This window comes from Sorex fumeus, unplaced genomic scaffold (assembly GCF_029834395.1).
Source record: "Sorex fumeus unplaced genomic scaffold, SorFum_2.1 ptg000063l, whole genome shotgun sequence".
NCBI lineage: Eukaryota > Metazoa > Chordata > Mammalia > Eulipotyphla > Soricidae > Sorex > Sorex fumeus.
The window spans coordinates 59,800,336-59,820,327 of NW_026606120.1; the positions used below are offsets into that span (position 1 = coordinate 59,800,336).

The 19,992-nt window shown below is 40.7% G+C and overlaps 1 protein-coding gene across 2 annotated transcripts in view; it reads right to left on the reverse strand.

The window, feature by feature from the left end:
• Positions 1 to 19,407, reverse strand: part of MED13 (mediator complex subunit 13) — a 114,179-nt gene extending 94,772 nt beyond the window's left edge. For both annotated transcript variants that reach the window (XR_008794216.1, XM_056126442.1), the window contains exons 1-3: positions 18,589 to 19,407; positions 16,384 to 16,618; positions 1,682 to 1,850 (exon numbers count right to left, since the gene is read on the reverse strand). Coding sequence is in view for 1 of the 2 variants with exons in the window: in XM_056126442.1 (XP_055982417.1) it covers positions 1,682 to 1,850; positions 16,384 to 16,618; positions 18,589 to 18,654 (470 nt within the window). In the remaining variant the exon portion in view is untranslated. The remainder of the gene's footprint in view (positions 1 to 1,681; positions 1,851 to 16,383; positions 16,619 to 18,588) is intronic.
• Positions 19,408 to 19,992: the final 585 nt, after the last annotated feature.

Sequence of the window (19,992 nt, forward strand, 5' to 3'; positions counted from 1 at the left end):
ATCTCTTCTACTAAAACTAAAGGGGAAAGTTTGAAAAAAAACTCCAGGTGCACATATGACGTGAGAGACAGCCTATCTCAACAATTATTACAATCACAATCAAACGCAACTTTATGTCCCCACATCTATTTTGCTTTTTATTGAATCACTGTGAGATAGTTACAAGTTTTCATGTTTGGGTTACAATCACACAATGACCACACACCCATCCCTCTACAAGTGCACATACTCTACCACCAATATCCCGGTATATCGCCCCTTTTCCAGCCTCCCCCTTCCTCCATGGCAGATAATATTCCCCATACTCTCTACTTTTGGGCATTGGTTTGCAGTATAGACACTGAGAGGTTATCATTTTTGGTCCTTTATCTACTTTCAGCACCACATCTTTTAGGGGAAAAATAGTAACATTTAATTTCTCTTCTGCCACATATCATCTTACTATCATTTCCTCTCTCAAAGCCTCACTAATTCAATAACTTTCTATAATTTAATCCTCTAATAGATTGTGACTTTTATTGTTTAAATCACAAGAAACTGCAGTAACCTAAAAAAGCTTATATAGGAAAAGATTTCTTTTTTCCTTTTTTTTTTTTTTTTTGCTTTTTGGGTCACACCCAGCAATGCTCAGGGGTTACTCCTGGCTCCGCACTCAGAAATTACTCCTGGCAGTGCTTGGGGGAGCCATACAGGATGCCAAGAATTGAACTTGGATCAGCCACATGCAAGGCAAATGCCCTATCCACTGTACTATGACTCCTGCCAAGGAAAAGAAGATTTCTTAAAAGTTTTCTGTGCCTCTATCTGCAATTACTCTACAAATTAGTGTCATAAACTTGCTAACTCAAGTTTAAGAAGATTATACTCTTCTAATAAAGAGAGTCTTACAATGAAAACAAAGTTAAATTACTGTAATTAAAGTGAGATGTTTGGGGATGAGAAAGTAGGGTTAAACTCAAACAAAAATATAACTATAGACTATTATCTTCAATAAAGTGAATATGACATTTCCACTAGTACTTTAAAAAAATATACTTCCAGGGGCTGGAGTGACAGCACAATGGGTAGGGCATTTGCCTTGCACGCAGCAGAACCAGGTTCAATTCCCAGCATTCCATGTGGTTCCCCAAGCACCACCAGGAGTAATTCCTGAGTGCAGGGTCAGGAAGTAACCCCTGTGCATCGCCAGGTGTGACCCCAAAAGGTAAAAAAATGAATAAATAAAATCATAAATATAAATACACACACACACACACACACACCCTTCCATGCCCAAGACTTTTCTTTTTCTTTTCTTTTTTTTTTTTGCTTTTTGGGTCACGCCCAGTGATGCTCAGGGGTTACTCCTGGCTCTGCACTCAGAATTACTCCTGGCGGTGCTCAGGGGAACATATGGGATACTGGGATTCGAACCTGGGTTGGCTGCGTGCAAGGCAAACGCCTTACCCACTGTGCTATCGCTCTAACCCCCCGAAGGCTTTTCTTTCATCCAACATTTCTCAATCATTTCCAATCAAAACTTAAGTCACTTATGCAGACAGCTTATGCACTGCAAGAAAACAACTGAACACTTACAGTACCTGAATATGGCCGAAAGATATTATCTTGTTTTATTCCACATTTTAAAGCCATAAAAATTAACAAACTGAAAGCAGTATCAGGTATGAACAAGACAGCTTACCTTTTATTTATAGGTTTTTCATCTTTTTCATAAGGCTTTACAAACCACTTGCCAATCCGTACAAAATTCCGATTCATTAAACACCGTTCCAACAGATTGTGAACTGCTTTGAAAAGCAGAGTACGGCATTCATAGGAAAGTCCATTCTCCCATACTCCATCTTCCTCTTCTACAAAAGAATAAAAGAAACAAAAAGTAGTGGCACTATATCTACTCAGAACAAAGTGAAAACCACCACAGGCTAAACTCTTAAAGTCATAAACAATACAGTTTACCTCATAGTACTGAGCTACAACCCCTTGAATATACTACAAATCCAAACATTTAAATGTCAGGTTTCAAAGTTACTTGATAAGGAATAAATGGCTACGTCATGTATTCTATTGAGTTACTTGAAAATTATTTTCCATCTATAAAACGACAATGGTATATTGCAAACACAATGATTTTATTTCTGTATCAATAAAAAGAGTATTTGTACAACCTAGAAGACATTAAACATGCATTAGACACCAATTTCTAGGCCAGCTCATTATTTTATTTTCATTCCTTCAGTTATCCTGCCTGCCAAAAAACCTAGTTTTAATAATTAAACTAAAACCATTTCATGTCTATCAGCATTTAATCCACAACTGAACTATAAAAATAACTGATGAATTAAAAAAGAGAAACTTTATGCCAAAAATAAAACCCAAAAAACACTAACAGGCAGAGCACTATCAGTCACCACTGGTCTCATTTTAACTAAATGATTCCCAAGATTACTATTTGATACAGAATCTTCTACTTGGGAGAGCAATTTAAAATTTTTAAACTTAAACTTAAATTTTAAATGCTACTTTTGATATAAAGTTACAGAGACCTTTCCCAAGTAGAGCCTCAATCCACCAGCAAATCTATTCATCATTCCAACATATTAAAAATAAAACTGTTATTTAACTTAAGTCTAGAAGCCTTTTAAATAAACAAAACTTTATCCATTTCATGTTTATAACAAAATCTCCAATTAATCTTGCTACAAATAGGGACTTGCTACCAAAAGATTTTAAAAGTTAGCATTTTAATGATTTTATTCTTACAGAAGCAACACCTAGCAGTGAAGAGGGGTCCATCAGGGCTAGCTGAGCAGTGCCTGGGGGCAAAAGTAAACATGTGGAACCAGGGATCAAACTCAGAGCCTTGCACATTCTAGGCATATGCTCTACTACTTGAGCCCTATCATAATATTTTTAAATGACTATTCCAAATATAATCTAGTATCTTCCTATAACCTACATAACTTGTTTACAAAAACACTCATTAAAAAATTCTAATGTTTATAAATAGGAGTCATTTTTTAATTTAAGCAAAAATAAAGGGGCTGGAGAGACAGAACATGGATTAAGGCACTTGCCTTGCAAGCACACTACCCCAGTGCAATCTCTGATACCAGCACTGTTGTGTACAGTCCAGCAGGCACCACCAAAGTTGACTGGGTAAACTCCTTAGCTCCAGCACCTTGCCTTGAATTGTCGTCAATGGTGATGATAACCACTGGACAAACCCCTAGCATTGAGAACAACTTGAGATATAGCCCCCCCCAAAAAAAACTTTAACTCAATTCAATACCAAAAGGAATGCATCCACAGAAAAATAATGTTTCTTTTGAACAAAAACATCTGTATTAAGAGCACAATATGATTAATGCATAACTTATGTAACAAATAGAATAAACATTTACTAAAAAGGACAATGGACTTTTAACTATACTAGAAATTTGGGTCACTAGAAACACTAATGCTTATTTTGTTGTTTGTCAATGTGTATCCTAAAATTCAGTCATCTTTCAAATTAACATTTTTCCTAAAAAATCACTGTCGCTGTCACTCCCTTTGTTCATCGATTTACTCGAGCGGGCCCAGTCCTAAAAGGTAAACTTCAGAAAAAATGAAATGAGCGCTAGAAAATGAAAACAGTAATGATTTTTTTAACAAATGTATAATAGGGGCTGGAGCAATAGTACAGTGGGTAGTGTGTTTGCCTTGCACATGGCCAACCTGGGTTCAATTCCCAGCATCCCATATGGTCCCCTGAGCATCGCCAGGAGTAATTCCTGAGTGCAGAGGAGTAACACCTGTGCACTGCGTGTGTGACCCAAAAAGCAAAAAAAAAAAAGTAATAGTAAAGGGAAAAAGTTTTTGACACTGTTATATAGTAGAGACACTTACCTACTTTTATTTAGAGATAAAACTTTAGACTTTCTAACTTAAATATTAGGTTAAAAGATCAAGATCCTATCTGAGTTCCTGGACCAAAAAAAACACCCATCTTTCTCAATTTCTTTCAGCTTAATGAGGTTCTATCATGCCTTTTACATCACAAGAAAGCACAATGGTTATAAGAATCATCCTGCACATGTAATATTTACCAAGATCTTTTTATTCAATTTTAGGACACACCCAGTATGAAACTGGTGTCAGTCTCCTGCAAAACAAGTGTTTTACCTCCTATACTCTCTCTGAAACCCTAAGATTTTTCAACTACTTCAAAGATCTTATTTTCATTTTATTTTGTTGCTTTTCGGATCACACCCAGCGATGCTTTGGAGTTACTCCTGGGTCTGCACTCAGGAATTACTCCTGACAGTGCTGGGGGACCATATGAGATGCCAGGGACCAAACATGGGTCGGACACGTGCAAGGCAAATGCCCTACTATGCTGTACCTTTGCTCTGGCCTCTCAACTACTTCAAAGGTTTTTTTTTTGCTTTTTGGGTAACACCTGGCAATGCACAGGGGTTACTCCTGACTCTGCACTCAGGAATTACTCCTGGCGGTAGCTCAGGGGACCATATGGGATGCTGGGAATCGAACCCGGGTCTGCCATGTGCAAGGCAAACACACTACCCGCTTTGCTATCTCTCCAGCCCCATACTTCAAAGGTTTTAAACCTCAAAAACCCAAGACAACTGAAAGTTGTAAAGTTATTATAAACTTCAAATATCAGGAAAGTACATTTTAAATTCTGAGAATGAATTTGCTTTTTTACTAAAAGTAAATAAAGTTTTAGAATAATCAGTTGAAAACAGTTATATAAGTTTCCACATCAAATTTTGAAAATTTTATTGATTTTAAAAATCTACATCTGTAAATAACATGAGAATACTAAATAGTTTAAGAAAATCAATTTTCGGGGTTTTAGCAATAGTACAATGGGTAAAGCATTTGCCTTGAATATGACTGATGTAGGTTCAATCCCTGGCAACCCATATGGCTACCCTGAGCCCTGCCAGCACTAATTCCTGAGTGTAGAGCCAGGAGTAACCCTTAGCATTGATGGATCTGCCCCAAAAGGGGGGGGGGGGGGGGAGGGGATCAATTCTCATGCATTTCTTCCTCATAACTTCCTCATAACTCTAAATTTTATTTAGAGACATTCAGATGGACCAAATACCCTCGAGTGACCTGACTATATGGTACTAGAATACAGACAGACCCCTCAGATCAATGGAACAGAGTTGAATATCCTAAAACACTCTCAGTACATGAAAGTTAATCTTCGATAAAGGAGATAAAGTATAAACTGTAGCAAGAAAAGCCTCTTTAAAAGTGGTGATGGGAAAAATGGTAAGCTACACCTCAGACCTCTCTAACATTAGGCATGAAAGTCAAATCAAATGAATGACATCAGACCTGAGTCCATAAGGTACAAAAAGGAAAACATAGGCATACCTCTCCATGACAATGACGCTAAAGGCATCTTCAAGGATGAAGTATCAGTAATCAAGCAAGAAGAAGCAAGGATAAACAAATAATACATTAAGAAGCTTCTGCACCATGAAAGAAACATCAACCAGAATTTAAAAAGACAGCCCACCGAAGAGGCGAAATTATTTGCCAACCACTCATCTGATAAGTGGGCTAGTATAAAAGATTATATAAGGCACTAGTAGAACTTTACAAGGAAAAAAATCCAACCCTATCAAAAGTGGAGATGAACAGAAACTTCCTCAAAAAAATACAAATGGCCAAAAGGCAAATGAAAAAGCTCTGCATCACAATTCATCAAAGAGATACAAATCAAAACAATTAGACATCATCTCACACCAGAGACTGGCATACATGGGGGAAAAAAAAAAAAGAACTACCAGTGTTGGCGTAAATGAGGGGAGAAAATAACTCTCATACACAGCAGATGGGAGTGTCAACTGGTCCATCGTTTCTGGACAACAATACGGACATTATTAAAAAAAGAAAAAAAAGGTAAAAGCCCAGAAATTGGACTTCCATTTGACCCACCAACATCAGTTTTGGGAATATACTACAAGAGACCAAAATCAACATAATTCTTGCAGCACTATTCACAATACCCCAAATCTGGAAACAACCCAAGTGTCCAAGAAGAGATGACTAGATCAAAAAACTATGATACATATACAGAATGTATATTACGCCACTATAAGAGATGATAATACTATATAATTTGCTGCTACCTGGAGGTACCTACAGAGTATGTCATGCTGAGTGAAGCTAGTCAGAGGGAGAGACTGACATAGAATGTTCTCTTTCATATGCGGATATAAAGAAACATAATAGTGGAATAATATGCCCAAAGACAATCAAAACAAAGAAATTAAGAACTGGTATTCAGTAGGAAACATATCACTTGGGGGGAGGAGTCACTAGGGGAATAAGACAGGGAAGAGGCAAGACTATGGTGGACAGAAATAGTCAGGAAAAGGAGGAAGTGTAAAGGGAGGTAAAGTGTTATATAGTAACCCTTTCAGTAACAGCATTGTAAAGTACAGGACAAAAAATATTTTATCAAAAAAAAAAAACCCACACCCTTCATAAAGGCAGACTTGTGGTGGGGAGGGGTTAGATAATGGTGAAAGGATTAGTGAACATTTTTATGCCTGAAATCCAATCATGAATAACTTTGTAATTTCACAGACTAATAAAAAAACTTTTATAATAGGTTTTTTTTTTTTTTTTGCTTTTTGGGTCACACCCAATGAGTGATGCACAGGGGTTACTTCTGGCTCATGTACTCAGGAATTACTCCTGGCAGTGCTCAGGGGACCATATGGGATGCTGAGAATCGAACCCAGGTTGGCGGAATGCAAGGCAAACACCCTATCCACTGTGCTATGATTCCAGTCCCACTTTTATAATAGTTTTTTAAAGTGATCTAACTATACTCTCAACTGCCCAAAATTCTCAATATAAATGATAGTTATGCATAAAACAAAACAAAGAACAGACCACACCTGTCAGGATATTTTTAAGCCAACAAAGGTAAAGGTAAAGGTAAAGGCCCTCCCGTTGATCGTCGATTTGCTCGAGCGGGCCCAGTAACGTCTCCATTGGAGACTTTGTTGTTACTGTGTCTGGCATATCGAATACGTCACGGGGAGCTTGCCAGGCTCTGCCGTGCGGGCGAGATACTCTTGGTAGCTTGCCGGGCTCTCCGAGAGGGGCGGAGGAATCGAACTCGGGTCGGCCATGTTGGCTGCGTGCAAGGCAAACGCCCTACCGCTGTGTTATCTCTCCAGCCCAAGCCAACAAAATTCTAAGTATATCTTTACCTATATGGCAAGTAACTAAGCAACCATTATACAAAAGCATTATAATTTCACTTTTCATTGCTAAGGAAATAGTGAAAATAAGTGCTAATAACACTCACTGAAAAGGTTGAAGGACTATTTTATTGTTGGGGTAGGTGCACTAGGTGTATCATTTAGAAATAAGAAACTTACTGAGGCATGCTTCTAATATCCTAATGTTACAATAACCATAATAAAAGTACTTTTCTATGTGTTTTATTCAGTACAATTAACTCATCCAATACATAAACACTACTTATATTAATTAAATAAGCCCTTGAATCTCAATACCACCATAATAGGGAAGGAAGAGAGATAGGAACACATGGCAAATCTTTTTGAACTTAATCAACCGTAGCTCAACAGAAAAAGTACTTAATGATTTCCTCCTCCTATATTTGTATAGTGGGAGAAAACAGTTTTGATTCAATGTCTTGAATACTTCTGTTACTACTTGTTCTATTTGTTACAACACCTAGTTATAATGTAAACCTGACTACCATCTTTTTTTCAAGACACAATTATTGAGCCAAAATCAAAGTGACAAGTCTTCAAAATAATTCTCTATCAGCAGGGGGGAATTTTTTTTTTCTTTTTGGGTCACACTTGGCAATACACAGGGGTTACTCCTGGCTCATGCACTCAGGAACTACTCCTAGCAGTGCTCAGGGGAACATATGGGATGCTAGGAACCGGGGTCAGCAGCGTGCAAGGCAAATGCCCCACCCACTGTGCTCTAGTCCCCTAGGGAAAACTTTTTAACTTGATATTCCTAGTACTTATATTCAACACTTTCCCTTAAAACTAACCTCTAGGCTTGGTATCAACTACCATGGTGGAATCATTAAGGATCTCTGTGGGACTGAAGAGAAAGTACAGTTGGTAGAGCACTTGCCTTGCAAAAGATCCATCTAGGTTCCATCTCCAGTATTCTGTATGGTACCCAGGGGCCCACCAGAGGCAATTTCTGAAGGCAGAGTCAGGAGGGACCCCCCCCCCCAACACACACAGGGTGTGGCCTAAGACCAACCACAACAAAAAAGGATACCTGGTGCTGCTGTGTGTAAATACTGGCAAGCACCACAATCCCCAGTCATCAATAAAGAATAGCAAAGAGAAAGGAAAGTTGGGAGAGGGGGGAGGGGGAGGGGGGAGGGGAAACCAGATATTGAGACGGGTAACCAGGATAAATCAGTGAGGGGGGGGGAGAAAATAGTCTCCTAAATGATCCTAGAAAGCTACTGAAATACAACATACGCTACCAAATAATAATCAAGTCAATACCTGTGGTAGAAAACACTGTATTTCCCAAAAGAACAAAGAAAAATATTTGAGTATCTAATGTTTTTAACTTGAAGTAGACAACATCACAGAGCTATGGCAAAACCTTAAAAACTAATTTAAAAACTACCTAAAAATGATTAGCTAGAGAGAACAGGAGCACATGCATTGCTTGCAAGAGCCCCAGGTTCAATCCTCTGTTCTATGTAGTTCCTATGCATTGCTGAGTGCTATCCCCAACAGGCACCAAACTAGGAATAGCTCTTCAACAATACCTGACTAGACACAAAAGTCAAAAAACAAACAGCACCAACTATCTAACATGTTTATGATTATCTTCGATTTGAAGATTAAAAGCTGTAGCTTCTTCCTTAAAAAGGGCAATACACAGTAAATATGGCAGGGTTGTCCCTGGAAGATTAGCCTGTATAAAAGATTGGGTCCCACAATTAAATTACAGAAGAGAGACTGAAATGAACTCTTTCAACTACATGTGGAACAAATCCTTCACGGCTAGAAAAACAGCACAAGGGTTAAGGCATTTGCCCTGCTCACAGTTGATAACCCTGGTTTGATGGAGGCACCATATATAGTCCCCCAAGGATTATGAGGAGTGATACCTGAGTACAGTCAAATGTAGTTCCCCAATATCTCCCCCAAAATTATTTTCTTTTGCTGACAACAGACTCCTATATTTGATTATATATGTCAATACTGTTAAAGCTGCCACTAAAATCTAAATTCCACTATTAAAATTTTTTCAATGAAAGCATCCAAAATTAAATCAAGAGTAATTATTGGTCCACTTAGTTTTGGCAGTACTATGATGAAGTTTTAGTATGGAAATGTTGTTAAAATCCTGTGTAAAGACAACAGGAACCAGGAAAAATAAAATAGTTTTTTGCCCTTTTTTTTTTTAAGGTCTCAAGGTATCAGCTTTCTCGAAGTGCCTCACCACATTCCAGATAATTATGACTTTTTTTAAGATGCAAACCTTGGGGGACTGAAGTGACAGCACAGTGGGTAGGGTGTTTGCCTCGCGCAAGGCCAACCTGGGTTCGATTCCCAGCATCCCATATGGTCCCCCGAGCACCGTCAGGAGTAATTCCTGAGTGCATGAGCCAGGAGTAACCCCCCCCTCCCCCGTGCATCGCCAGGTGTGACCCAACAAAGAAAAAATAAAAGATGCAAACCTTAGGACAAGGAGTAGGTTTTCAGGAAAGCCAATGATGACAGATTTAAAAAAATATTCCAAGATTAAAGCACAGAACAAATACACAAAATCTCTTCTCCTTCAAGATCTTGATATAACGAAACAATCTTGCTCTGAAGCAAACTATACTTACAAAACCAATAACAAAAATCAATATTAGCCATAGAAGAAACTTTTGAACCACAGGAATTAAGCTAAAATTTTCCCAGCACCGATCTTATCCTTCCATCACATAACCACTAAATGATGTGCTACAAAGTTTAAATTAAAAAGACAAGAAGGCTGATGATATAGCTCAAAGGCTGCAGTGCATGCCAGGCATACTGGAACCCCAGGTTCAATTCCTGACACCACAGGGTCATCATCCCCTACCCCCCTCCACCAGCACAAGTGGGTGTGGCCCCAAAACAAACAAAAAAGATAAATAAGGGGCCAGGATAGCAAGGTCCAAGGTCTATCACTGGTACAACATGGCTATCCCAAGCATTGCCAGGGCTATGGCCACCACCATCACCAACTGTGACCCTAGTAGCTTCTAGCACCACTAGTCTGAATAGTGGTGGCCCCAAGCACTGAAACATAACATCATATTGTTGGCTGAATATCACCTGGAGTAGAACCCTAGCTGAAGAGCCCTGCAAAAAATAAAACTGAAAAGGTTGCAATCAAAGGAGTTTGGTTCCCTTATCTTTTATCTATTAACACACTGATATTAACTATCAATTCTGGAGGCTGGGGATGCAGCTCAACAGTAGAGAGGTTATCTTTGGTTCAATCTCCAGCAACCAAAAATTAAAAATTAAATTAATTCTCTTCTAGAAGTCTAGAGCAAAAGTTGTTTTTTTTTAAGTTGGGGCTGGATATTCAAAGAGTGTGTGCTTTGCATGTGTGCAGAGAACTGTACTTTACTCCTGGCACTCCAGGGTCCCCCAAGCACAAACAGGAGTAGCCGGACCACAGTCAGGACCAGACCCAAAGCACATTAGGGTGTGAATAAATATATCAAAAAGAGAAGAAAAGTTAGTTTGATTTTGGGATTCAGAGCATTTTAAATAAGTATTTTTATAGAACGATCTCATTCCTACTTTGGACAAACTGGCAGGTTACCGAATGTAACCTGCTCACCTGGCAGAGTCTGGTAAACTCCCCATGGCATACCCAATATGCCAAATACCAGTAACAATGATGGATCTCATTCTCCTAAACCTGAAAGAGCCTTAAATATGGCACTTTTAAAAAAAATCTCAGGGCTAGGATGAAGGAGATGTTACTGGGGCCTGCTCGAGGCAATCGACGAATAACAGGATGGTCATGATTGTCGTGATTATAATTTTTATAGAACGCTATATGTAGGCCAATAAATAAGTATTTTTATAGAATGTTATAGGTAGGCCAATATAAGTTAGCACAAAAATCATCAGATCTTGGGGGCCAGATAGATAGTATGACGGGTTAGATTGCAGGTACCCTGTGTGGTCCCCAGAGCTCTGCCAAGAATGATCCCTTAGTATAGTCAGGAGTTAACCCAGAGCATCGCTGGCTGTGGCCCCAAAACAAAATCATCAAGACTTTGCAAATTACTAAACAATACTGACTACTGCTGGGCTGGAGTGATAGCACAGTGGTAGGGTGTTTGCCTTGCATGTGGCTGGCCTGGCGAAGCCGGGTTCGATTCCTCCACCCCTCCCGGAGAGCCCGGCAAGCTACTGAGAGTATCTAGCCCACACAGCAAAGCCTGGCAAGCTACCCGTGACGTATTCAATATGCCAAACAGTAACAACAAGTCTCAAAATGGAGATGTTACTGGGCCCGCTTGAGCAAATCAATGAACAACGAGAACAGTGCTACAGTGCTACTGACTACTGCTAGAACTAGTAATAGAAGATTTAAAGTATCATCAAATCAAGGACCCTAATACAAGAGGCTGAATATATGCTTTGCATGCTGGGAAATTCAGATTATATCCCTGACACTGCCAGGAGCAAGTTCTAAGCACTGAGCAAGTTCTAAGCATCTCAGCACAAGGTGTAGTCCAAAAGGAAACAAAAAGTATCATCAAAACAAATTTTATTTGCTGAAATATTTACTGATTTAGTAATACAATAAATTTATATAGTATTTCTACACAACAGCTACACCAGAAAAGAAGTGACCCAAACACATGTTAAGTAATAGAAAAGGAATAGGCAGAAATTTAGAATCAAGGAACCTTCACAATTAACAATTAACAAGTGAAAAACAAGAAAAGTCTGAGAAAATGTCCAACCAAAACAGCCTAAGGGGATGTGACAAATCAATGCAGTCTTCTATGGACGGGATCTATTGTAAAGCGGGTAGGACATCTGCCTTGCGCTAGACTGCTTGGGTTCAATCCCTGGAATACCCCAGCACTGTAATTCCTGAGTGCAAATCTAGAAGAAACAAACCACTGAGTACTGACAGGTATGGCCAACCCTTCCCCTGACCCAACAACAAAAAAATGTAAAATCCTAGATCAGATCACAAGATAAAAAGAAATTACATAAAAACAAAGGATAGCCAAATAAAGTATGGACTTAATATTACCATATTAATATTAGTTGATTAGTTGTGAAAAATGTACTATACTAATATAGCAACAAAAACAACTAATTGAGGGTTACAGAGAAACACAATATAATATCTCTGCAAAATTTAAGTAAATGTGGAACTTTTAAAAATGAAAAGGTTATTTAAGAATACATTATGGATGACACAAGAGATTAGGTTAATAAAGGCAACTTTGAACTTTTATTACAGAATACTTCAGTTGATAAGAAAAACAGAATTTGATCACTTCTTGGCCTTTTGGCTAAGGTCCAGTGAAGAAAAACTGAGAATCTGAATTTTTCCAGAAAGGAATGCCCTTTCTCCTCCCACCAAGAAAGGCAATATTTTCACCATAATCACAAACATTTCAGTAACAAGATGTGATAGGTACCAAATAAAGAGGATGCTGCCTATGAAGAGCAAGCTCAAGCTAAATTAGCCAGGCCTTTTGTTACCACCTGGGTCCTTCTGGGTCCCCTTTGCCGAGGGCTACACCTCCACTTGGAACTCAGGATTGCCTCCTGCAGCTGATGCCACCCTTACTGTCCAGCTGCTCTCTTCTCAAGGGAGCTTAGAAGAAGGAACAGAGTGCCACAGATGGGAAGAAATTTAAAAAAGGGTGAGAGAGAGAGAGAGAGAAAGAGAGAGAGAGACACTAATTACCCCAAAAGGGAGGGAGACAGTGTCCCTGGAGCAAAGAAAAGAGAGAAACAAATATACTCCATCTGAAAAGACCTTATTATTCTTAAAGTTGATTTAAGTAGCAACATTGTAAAGTAAATGGCAGATCACAAAAAGTTAAAACATATAAATAATACTACACAAGTTGAAATAGTACAGCATAGGTTTTGGGACAATAGTGATTACATATCACCCCTAAATTGTATTTTGGTTTATCACTTTCATTGCTTTCACTTTGATAAAAATTTTAATTACCATTCAATGGCATTCACCAAAATCTTAAAACAATTAGAGTCTAATCTTCCAAAATTATTTTTATTCACATTCAAAAATCAGTAACAGGGCTGGAGCAATACCACAGAGGGTAGGGCATTTGCCTTGCACAGAGCCGACCCAGGTTCAATTCCTCCATCCCTCTCAGAGAGCCCAGCAAGCTACCGAGAGTATCCTGCCTGCATGGCAGATCCTGGCAAGCTCCCCATGGCATATTCGATACGCCAAAAACAGTAACAAGTCTCACAATGGAGACATTACTGGTGCCCACTCGAGCAAATCGATGAAAAATGGGAGGACAGTGCTACAGTGCTACACATTCAAAAATAACATTTTAAAATATGGATTCTAACGTCTTTTAAATTATGCTTAAAAGTAAGTTAAACTAAAGGAAAAATAATAAATTGTTACCCAGTTTCAGGAAAAAGCATCTAACTACTCTAGAAACTTGGAAGAAAAAAAAACATGTGTATAGCATTTTTATACAGAACAGCTCACATTAAACTTCAGTAGGCTATAAGGAATCTTAACTTCAGTCCTTTCTACACATCAGAACAGCTCACATTAAACTTCAGTAGGCTTTAAATAATCAGAACTTCATTCAGTCCTACTTGGTAAAAAAGCAACACTACATATCTATTAAAACTACCTTTCATTCCACAATATGTAGTTAATTGAATATAGAGAAAGAAAATCTGTTTGAATGCTCTGCCAGCTTAATTTTTTTGGTTTTTAAGTCACACCCATGATGCTTACTCTTGGCTCTATCGTCAAGGATCATTCCCCGTGTTTCTCAAGGTACAGGGGATACAAAGGAAAGAACCTGGGTCAGCTTCGTCCAAGGCAGTGCCCTACCACTGTGCTGTCACTTGGGCTCTCTGTCAACTGCCAACGCTATTAAATAGACTAAAAAAAAGTTCCAAATAAGCATTATAGCTATCAACAATTATGGTATAATTTAATTTTAAACAATCACTTTAGGATGAAATAATCCCACTTAAGAGTGAATGGAAGTTTATACTTGAGCATTCAGCATGAGTATCTTGCTGATGCCACAAAAACTTTCATATCCTAATATGTATGAACATTTTACACCTATGTCCACATATAACACACACAAACATTTTACATATTTACATAACACAGTTAGAACTAAGGACGAGAATTTCCAGTCGAAAAACTGTTAATTATAAGAATTGCAACCACTCTTAAAAAAATAGATTAAACAAAACCAGAGGGTTTGTTCACTAGAGTAAAAAACAACTATCAAAACAAACAAATGTAAATATGCAATATATATACATTCCTGCACAAATTCTGGTCTTAGCAAGTGCTTGTTGAAGCTATGAACCAAGATAACATCACATCAAAAAAAAAAAAAACATTCCTAGCTCAAATTTGTGTTCAGTTCTTTTATCTTTCATGAGGATGCTTCAACACTGACCTATACACGTGTAAATTAGGGACTAAGAAATATTCAGCAGTTTATTCATAAAATTTTGTTATAACCATCCTATCGCCTAGCTAACTTTCTAAGTCTCTCATTACTGAAAACACTGTCTTAAAAAGTAAATTTCACTAACTGTCTCAAACTCTGATTTTCACAGGAAGATGTCAAATTTTCTTTTTTTGCTTTTTTGGATCATACCCAGCGATGCTCAGGGGTTACTCCTGGCTCTGCACTCAGGAATTACTCCTGGCGGTGCTGGGGGACAATATGGGATGCCGGGGGTCTAACTTTATATACTCCAATAACTTTAGAGTTGTAGTTTTTATTCTGCTGATATTTTGTACCGCTTAGTTTTCTGCAAGAGTGCCAATGCAGTGTTATCATATTGCATATGCGTATAATGCATTATTGAGTGCCACATAGATGTGGCACTCAATTAAAATACAGATCTCATAATAATGTTTAAGAATTATCAGAATCTGATTCCTATCTATCTTCTATTTCATTCTCCCATTTGCTCATAATTTAACCACCACAATGGCCTTCTGAACACAATCCAAACTAGCTCTTTTTTAGGATCTTTGGCTTACTTTAATTCTGCCTACTATTTCTGATCCTAACTCTTAATTTACATAGTTGGTGGACAAAAATAGAAACCTCAGAGCACCACATTTTAAATTAAAATACTTATTTCTTTTTATCTAAAAACTCCAAATTTACCTGTCAGGAATCACCATCAAGTATTTTACAAAGTTTTTTTTGGCACCATGCAGCAAGACACTATTCATTTAAACTCTACAATCAAAGACTGTGAACCACTCTTCATATAGTGTATAAAAAAAAAACACAAACTTTAGTAATAACATGAAGAGGTTGTTTGTAAAGTAGTATTTGGTCCTAAAAGTCATGAATGTAAAACGAAGGTAATCTGACTTTTTTACAATTATTTAACCTTTTAGATTATGAACCTATATCCTATGAAAGTTCAACAAGTCAGCATTCTTTCATTCAATGAAAGTCTTTGGTAGACATCTAAAAGAATCACTTATCACAAAAATTGAAGTCTTCATGTTAATACAATAACCATCACAAATAATAAAATTAAGTGCCTTAAAAAAAAACCAGATAAAATCACAATACAGAATCTCTAGATACTCCTATAATTGCCTGCATACTCATGCAGAAGAAAGCACTGGCAAAATTAACATAAAAGTGAGTTAAACTTGGCCTCAAAAACACATAACTTGCCAGAACTAAACAGACTGAAGCAGAGTACGCAGTCTGTTACATACTAGGCAGTACACGGTCACCTTACCAGAAGTAGCCATCCATCACCCCACAAAAAAATGACTTTGATATGAATTTTACGCAATTAGACTCAATTTTTCTTGGGTTAATGTAGTATGCCTTTCTTGGACCCTGTCTGTAGTTAATGAGGAAGCTGTGCAGTTGACAAAGACATCCAACATTTCAAAAGTCTGTTATATATGAATATTTGAAGTAAAAGAGAACAGCAATAGTGAACATGAGCTGTATTTTTATCTTGCTTCATAACTAATGGTGTTTCACGCCCCCAAAAAAACCAATTTGTAACATGATTTTGGAAAGTATGCAACATTGCTATATCATTAGAAATTAGAAATTGCTTTCACCTGATAAGTCATGGTGAATAAGGTCAGCAAAATTAGGGTCTTCACCCCACCAAAATATCCACAATTCTCTTCTTCCAGGTCTTTGATCTCGTCGCCAAACACCAAGTACATCTGCCTTAAGGCAGCGACTAAAACTGCTCAAAATGGGGTCTTCCTCTGTCACCGGAAATAGAATAGGGGCAGAAGTTGGGCCTTGCCACACATATCTTTTCCATTTAATTCCAGTCAAGTCAGCCTAGAGTGGAAGGGGGGAAGGGGGAAAGACATGATTATTTAAATCGCCAAAGTTAAAAATACTCATACCAGTATTTGCTTAATATGTTGAAAGCAGACTGCAAGAGCCTAATTTCTGATAATCCAACAATCAAAATGTTCAGGAAAAAAACAAAAACAATTTAAAAATTAATCTGTTTCAATGAATAACAAGGCAATAAATGTATTCCAAGGAGAAATAAAATTGTGTTGTGGGCCAGAAAGATAGTAAGCAGGTAAGATCCTGGTCTTGCACACAACCAACATCATTTGAATCCCAGTACCACATCAGGAGTGAAGCCTGGGCAGAGTCAGGAGTAATCGGCCAGGTGTGCCAAAAAAACAAAACATTTACAGTAAACATAAACATACTAATATGCATACCTAGTAAAAATTTCTGTTCTGTCCTAAGTTCTATTCTAACTGGTTACATTTGTGTCTGGGTATCAAACTATTAACAAAAAGAATTCTTTTAAGGATTTGTCATTCCATACTTATAAGTTATAATTCCAATAAAAAAAAAAGCTGAATGGTAACTGAATGATGTCTTAATTCTTCACATACCTCTTTTAGAAAAAAGTCAAATAGCTATGACAAAGAACTCAGATTTGTGCTAGTCTCTCTTCAAAGAACCTGATCCTTAAAAGTGCCAAAAATAGACCAAGTCATTTAAGACAGAAATGTAAAACCTGCTGTATGCAGTACATCTAAAGAGATGCTGATTAATGGACATTGTACCAGAAAACGTCTTATGGGGGGAAGGGCATTAAGTGAAAGAAATCTGACAGTTCTGTGCTTCTCTAATCTAATTTAAAGGTGAAAAGGATAAGGTGCCAAAAATGAAACTGCTGATACATGACTGGCAGTTTACTCTTGCCAACTAGTTGTGCTCCGCCCACTCAATTCACTTACCTATCACATACTCTCAAATCATAGCATGGGGAAAACGAGAAGAAAAAAAAAAGCCACCCAAACTTTAAATCACCGAAAAAGCGAAGCTCCTGTCCAATTCTGGGCTACGTATTTGCAACAGTTGGTACTTTTGAAAGTCGTAACTGTTGGATGCTCCCAGGGAACCCACACAATTGTCATTCTCACATCCAGCTTCCCAGGCTTTTTCGTTTCACTCAACTGAGGGGGCAGCCTGCGCAAAACGTTCGAAAAACGCCAGCACACTAGCGAAACAGCCGGTGCAAGTCTAGGTTTGGGTCCCCTCCACTCGCAGACACACAAGGTCCTAATAAAAGCAAGATGGCTAGAATTGTCAAAATGGCAAACTATTTCCCAAGTTTCGAGAGGAAACATATGCAACGGCATGTACTTGTTTTTACCCAGCGATCTCAAGTCACCAGAGGAAGAAACTGCGTTCGTTTGGTTGGAACCACCCCGACCCCAAAAATCTAAATCTAAAACTCAAGGTTTGCGGTGTCTAAATTCGGGGTGGGGGGTCCTGTTTCTTCGGGGGCGCTGAAAAGAAGGAGAAGGGAGGGGGGGGCACCAAATTCTCCTAAGGAGGCGCAAAGGCTGAGGGAGACTGGGCGAGCCCGGAAAAGTGTGAAGGACTCCACGGTCAAGGGGAAGAAAATAGCCGGAGTTCGGCGGAGGCTGAAGGGCCAGGGGATGATCCGCGCGGCCCCGGGGCGCCAAGTTGCAGGCAAGATCGCGGGGACCGAGACTCGCCTGAGAAACCGGGAGCACCGGCAGCCCCCCGGGCCGACAGCGCCGAGGCGAGCGGAAGGGAGCGAGCGAGCGCGGCCGCGGCGCCGGCTCGGGCTCGGTTTGGGCCTAGCCGGGGGGGACTCGGGCACGGGGATCCGACCCGGCGCCCCCCCCTCCACGCACCCACACACACACAGACACATACAGACACACACACACACACACAACCTCCACCCCGACCCCCGGCCCAAGGGCGCCCCGTCGCGGCCCCCGCCCCGCCACCCCGGCACTCACCAGGCAGAAGAGGTTACAGTGACAATCTTCCAGACTGGCCCCGTTCGGCACGAAGGAGGAACTCATCGTCCCTCACAGCAGCCGCCGCCGGCGCCACAACCCACCATCCGCCATTACCGCCGCCTCCGACCAGAGAGAGAAACACAGACACCGGGGAGGGCGGGGGGGTGGTGGTTGGGGGGGCGGTGGGAGACGAGGCCGCCGGGCCGCCCGCCCTCCCCCACCCCCCCGCCGCCGCGAACGGCGCCCGCCGCCCGGCCGGCACCCAGCGGCCCGGGAGCCCCCCAAGGCCGGAGGCGGGAGGGCCGCGCCGCGCTCGCCCCTGCGGGCCGGACTGCGGCCGAGCCCGCGGTCGCTCGTCCCTCTCGGGGCGCGGGGTGGGGGGTGGGGGGGGACAGAGCGCTGGGTGCCCTTTCCCCCGAGGGGGGGAAGAAAAAGAATAAATTACACAATAAATAGTTCAAAAATCAGAGTCCGAGACGGCGGCGCCCGAGCCCGGGAAGGAGTCTCCCGGGCGAGGAGGCGCCCGTCCAGGGGCGGGAAGGGCGAGAACCGGGAGCGAAGCTGAGGGCCGCCGGCCCGGCAAGCGGCGATGTCCTTAAGCTCAGAGTCTCCTCAGCCGCGGAGGTGGTGGCAGCGTCTGCGGGTTCACACCATTCTCTGGCTGTGTCTTCGTGGGGTCCCTGGGCCGAGCCGGCCTAACGTCTGCTCTCCTGCGGCCTCACCGCCCGGGCGCCGTAATCTCCCCCATTTTGTGGGCCCAGCGGGCGGTGTTTTTCCCCCTTTAATCCGAATTCACGGGTTTTCCCTTCGCTTTAATGGCGGCCACAGGGACCAGCTCGCCCTCTCTGCTCGCCCATTGGCCGCCTGGAGGTCACGTGGGCCGGGCTCCGTGGGGAGGGGGAGCGAGAAGGCAGGGAGGGAGAGCCGGGAAGCTTTCGGCGGAGGCGGTGAGCCCCGGGGACCCGGCAGCCAGCTGGTGGCTACTAAGACAGCGCCATCTGCTGGGTGCCACGGCCAGTGTAAAATGACCCGGGGCCTGGCCCTAGCTTTCTGCCGGTCAGGGAATCCACTGTTACCGGAGGATTCACCTCGCAAAGCTGAGAAGTAACGTGGAAATCAGTTTGAATTCTTTGGAAGATAGTGTTGCCGAAATTCCAAGGCATTTCTTTTTATTCCACGGTGCCGCGGAGGTGCGGCGCAAACCCCCGGGCTCGGGAGTCTGAGATCCTGATTGGAGATAGTAGCTAGCCACTTGAAAGTTGTGACATTAAGGAAGAAACAAAAACGAAACAAGATATCCCTGTGGTTAACAGTCTGGGAATAAGCGCTTTGCTGCCCAGTTTCGAACCTTGAGCGTCTCACTTAACTTCTTTGTCTCAGTATCCTCCACTGTAGAAAGGG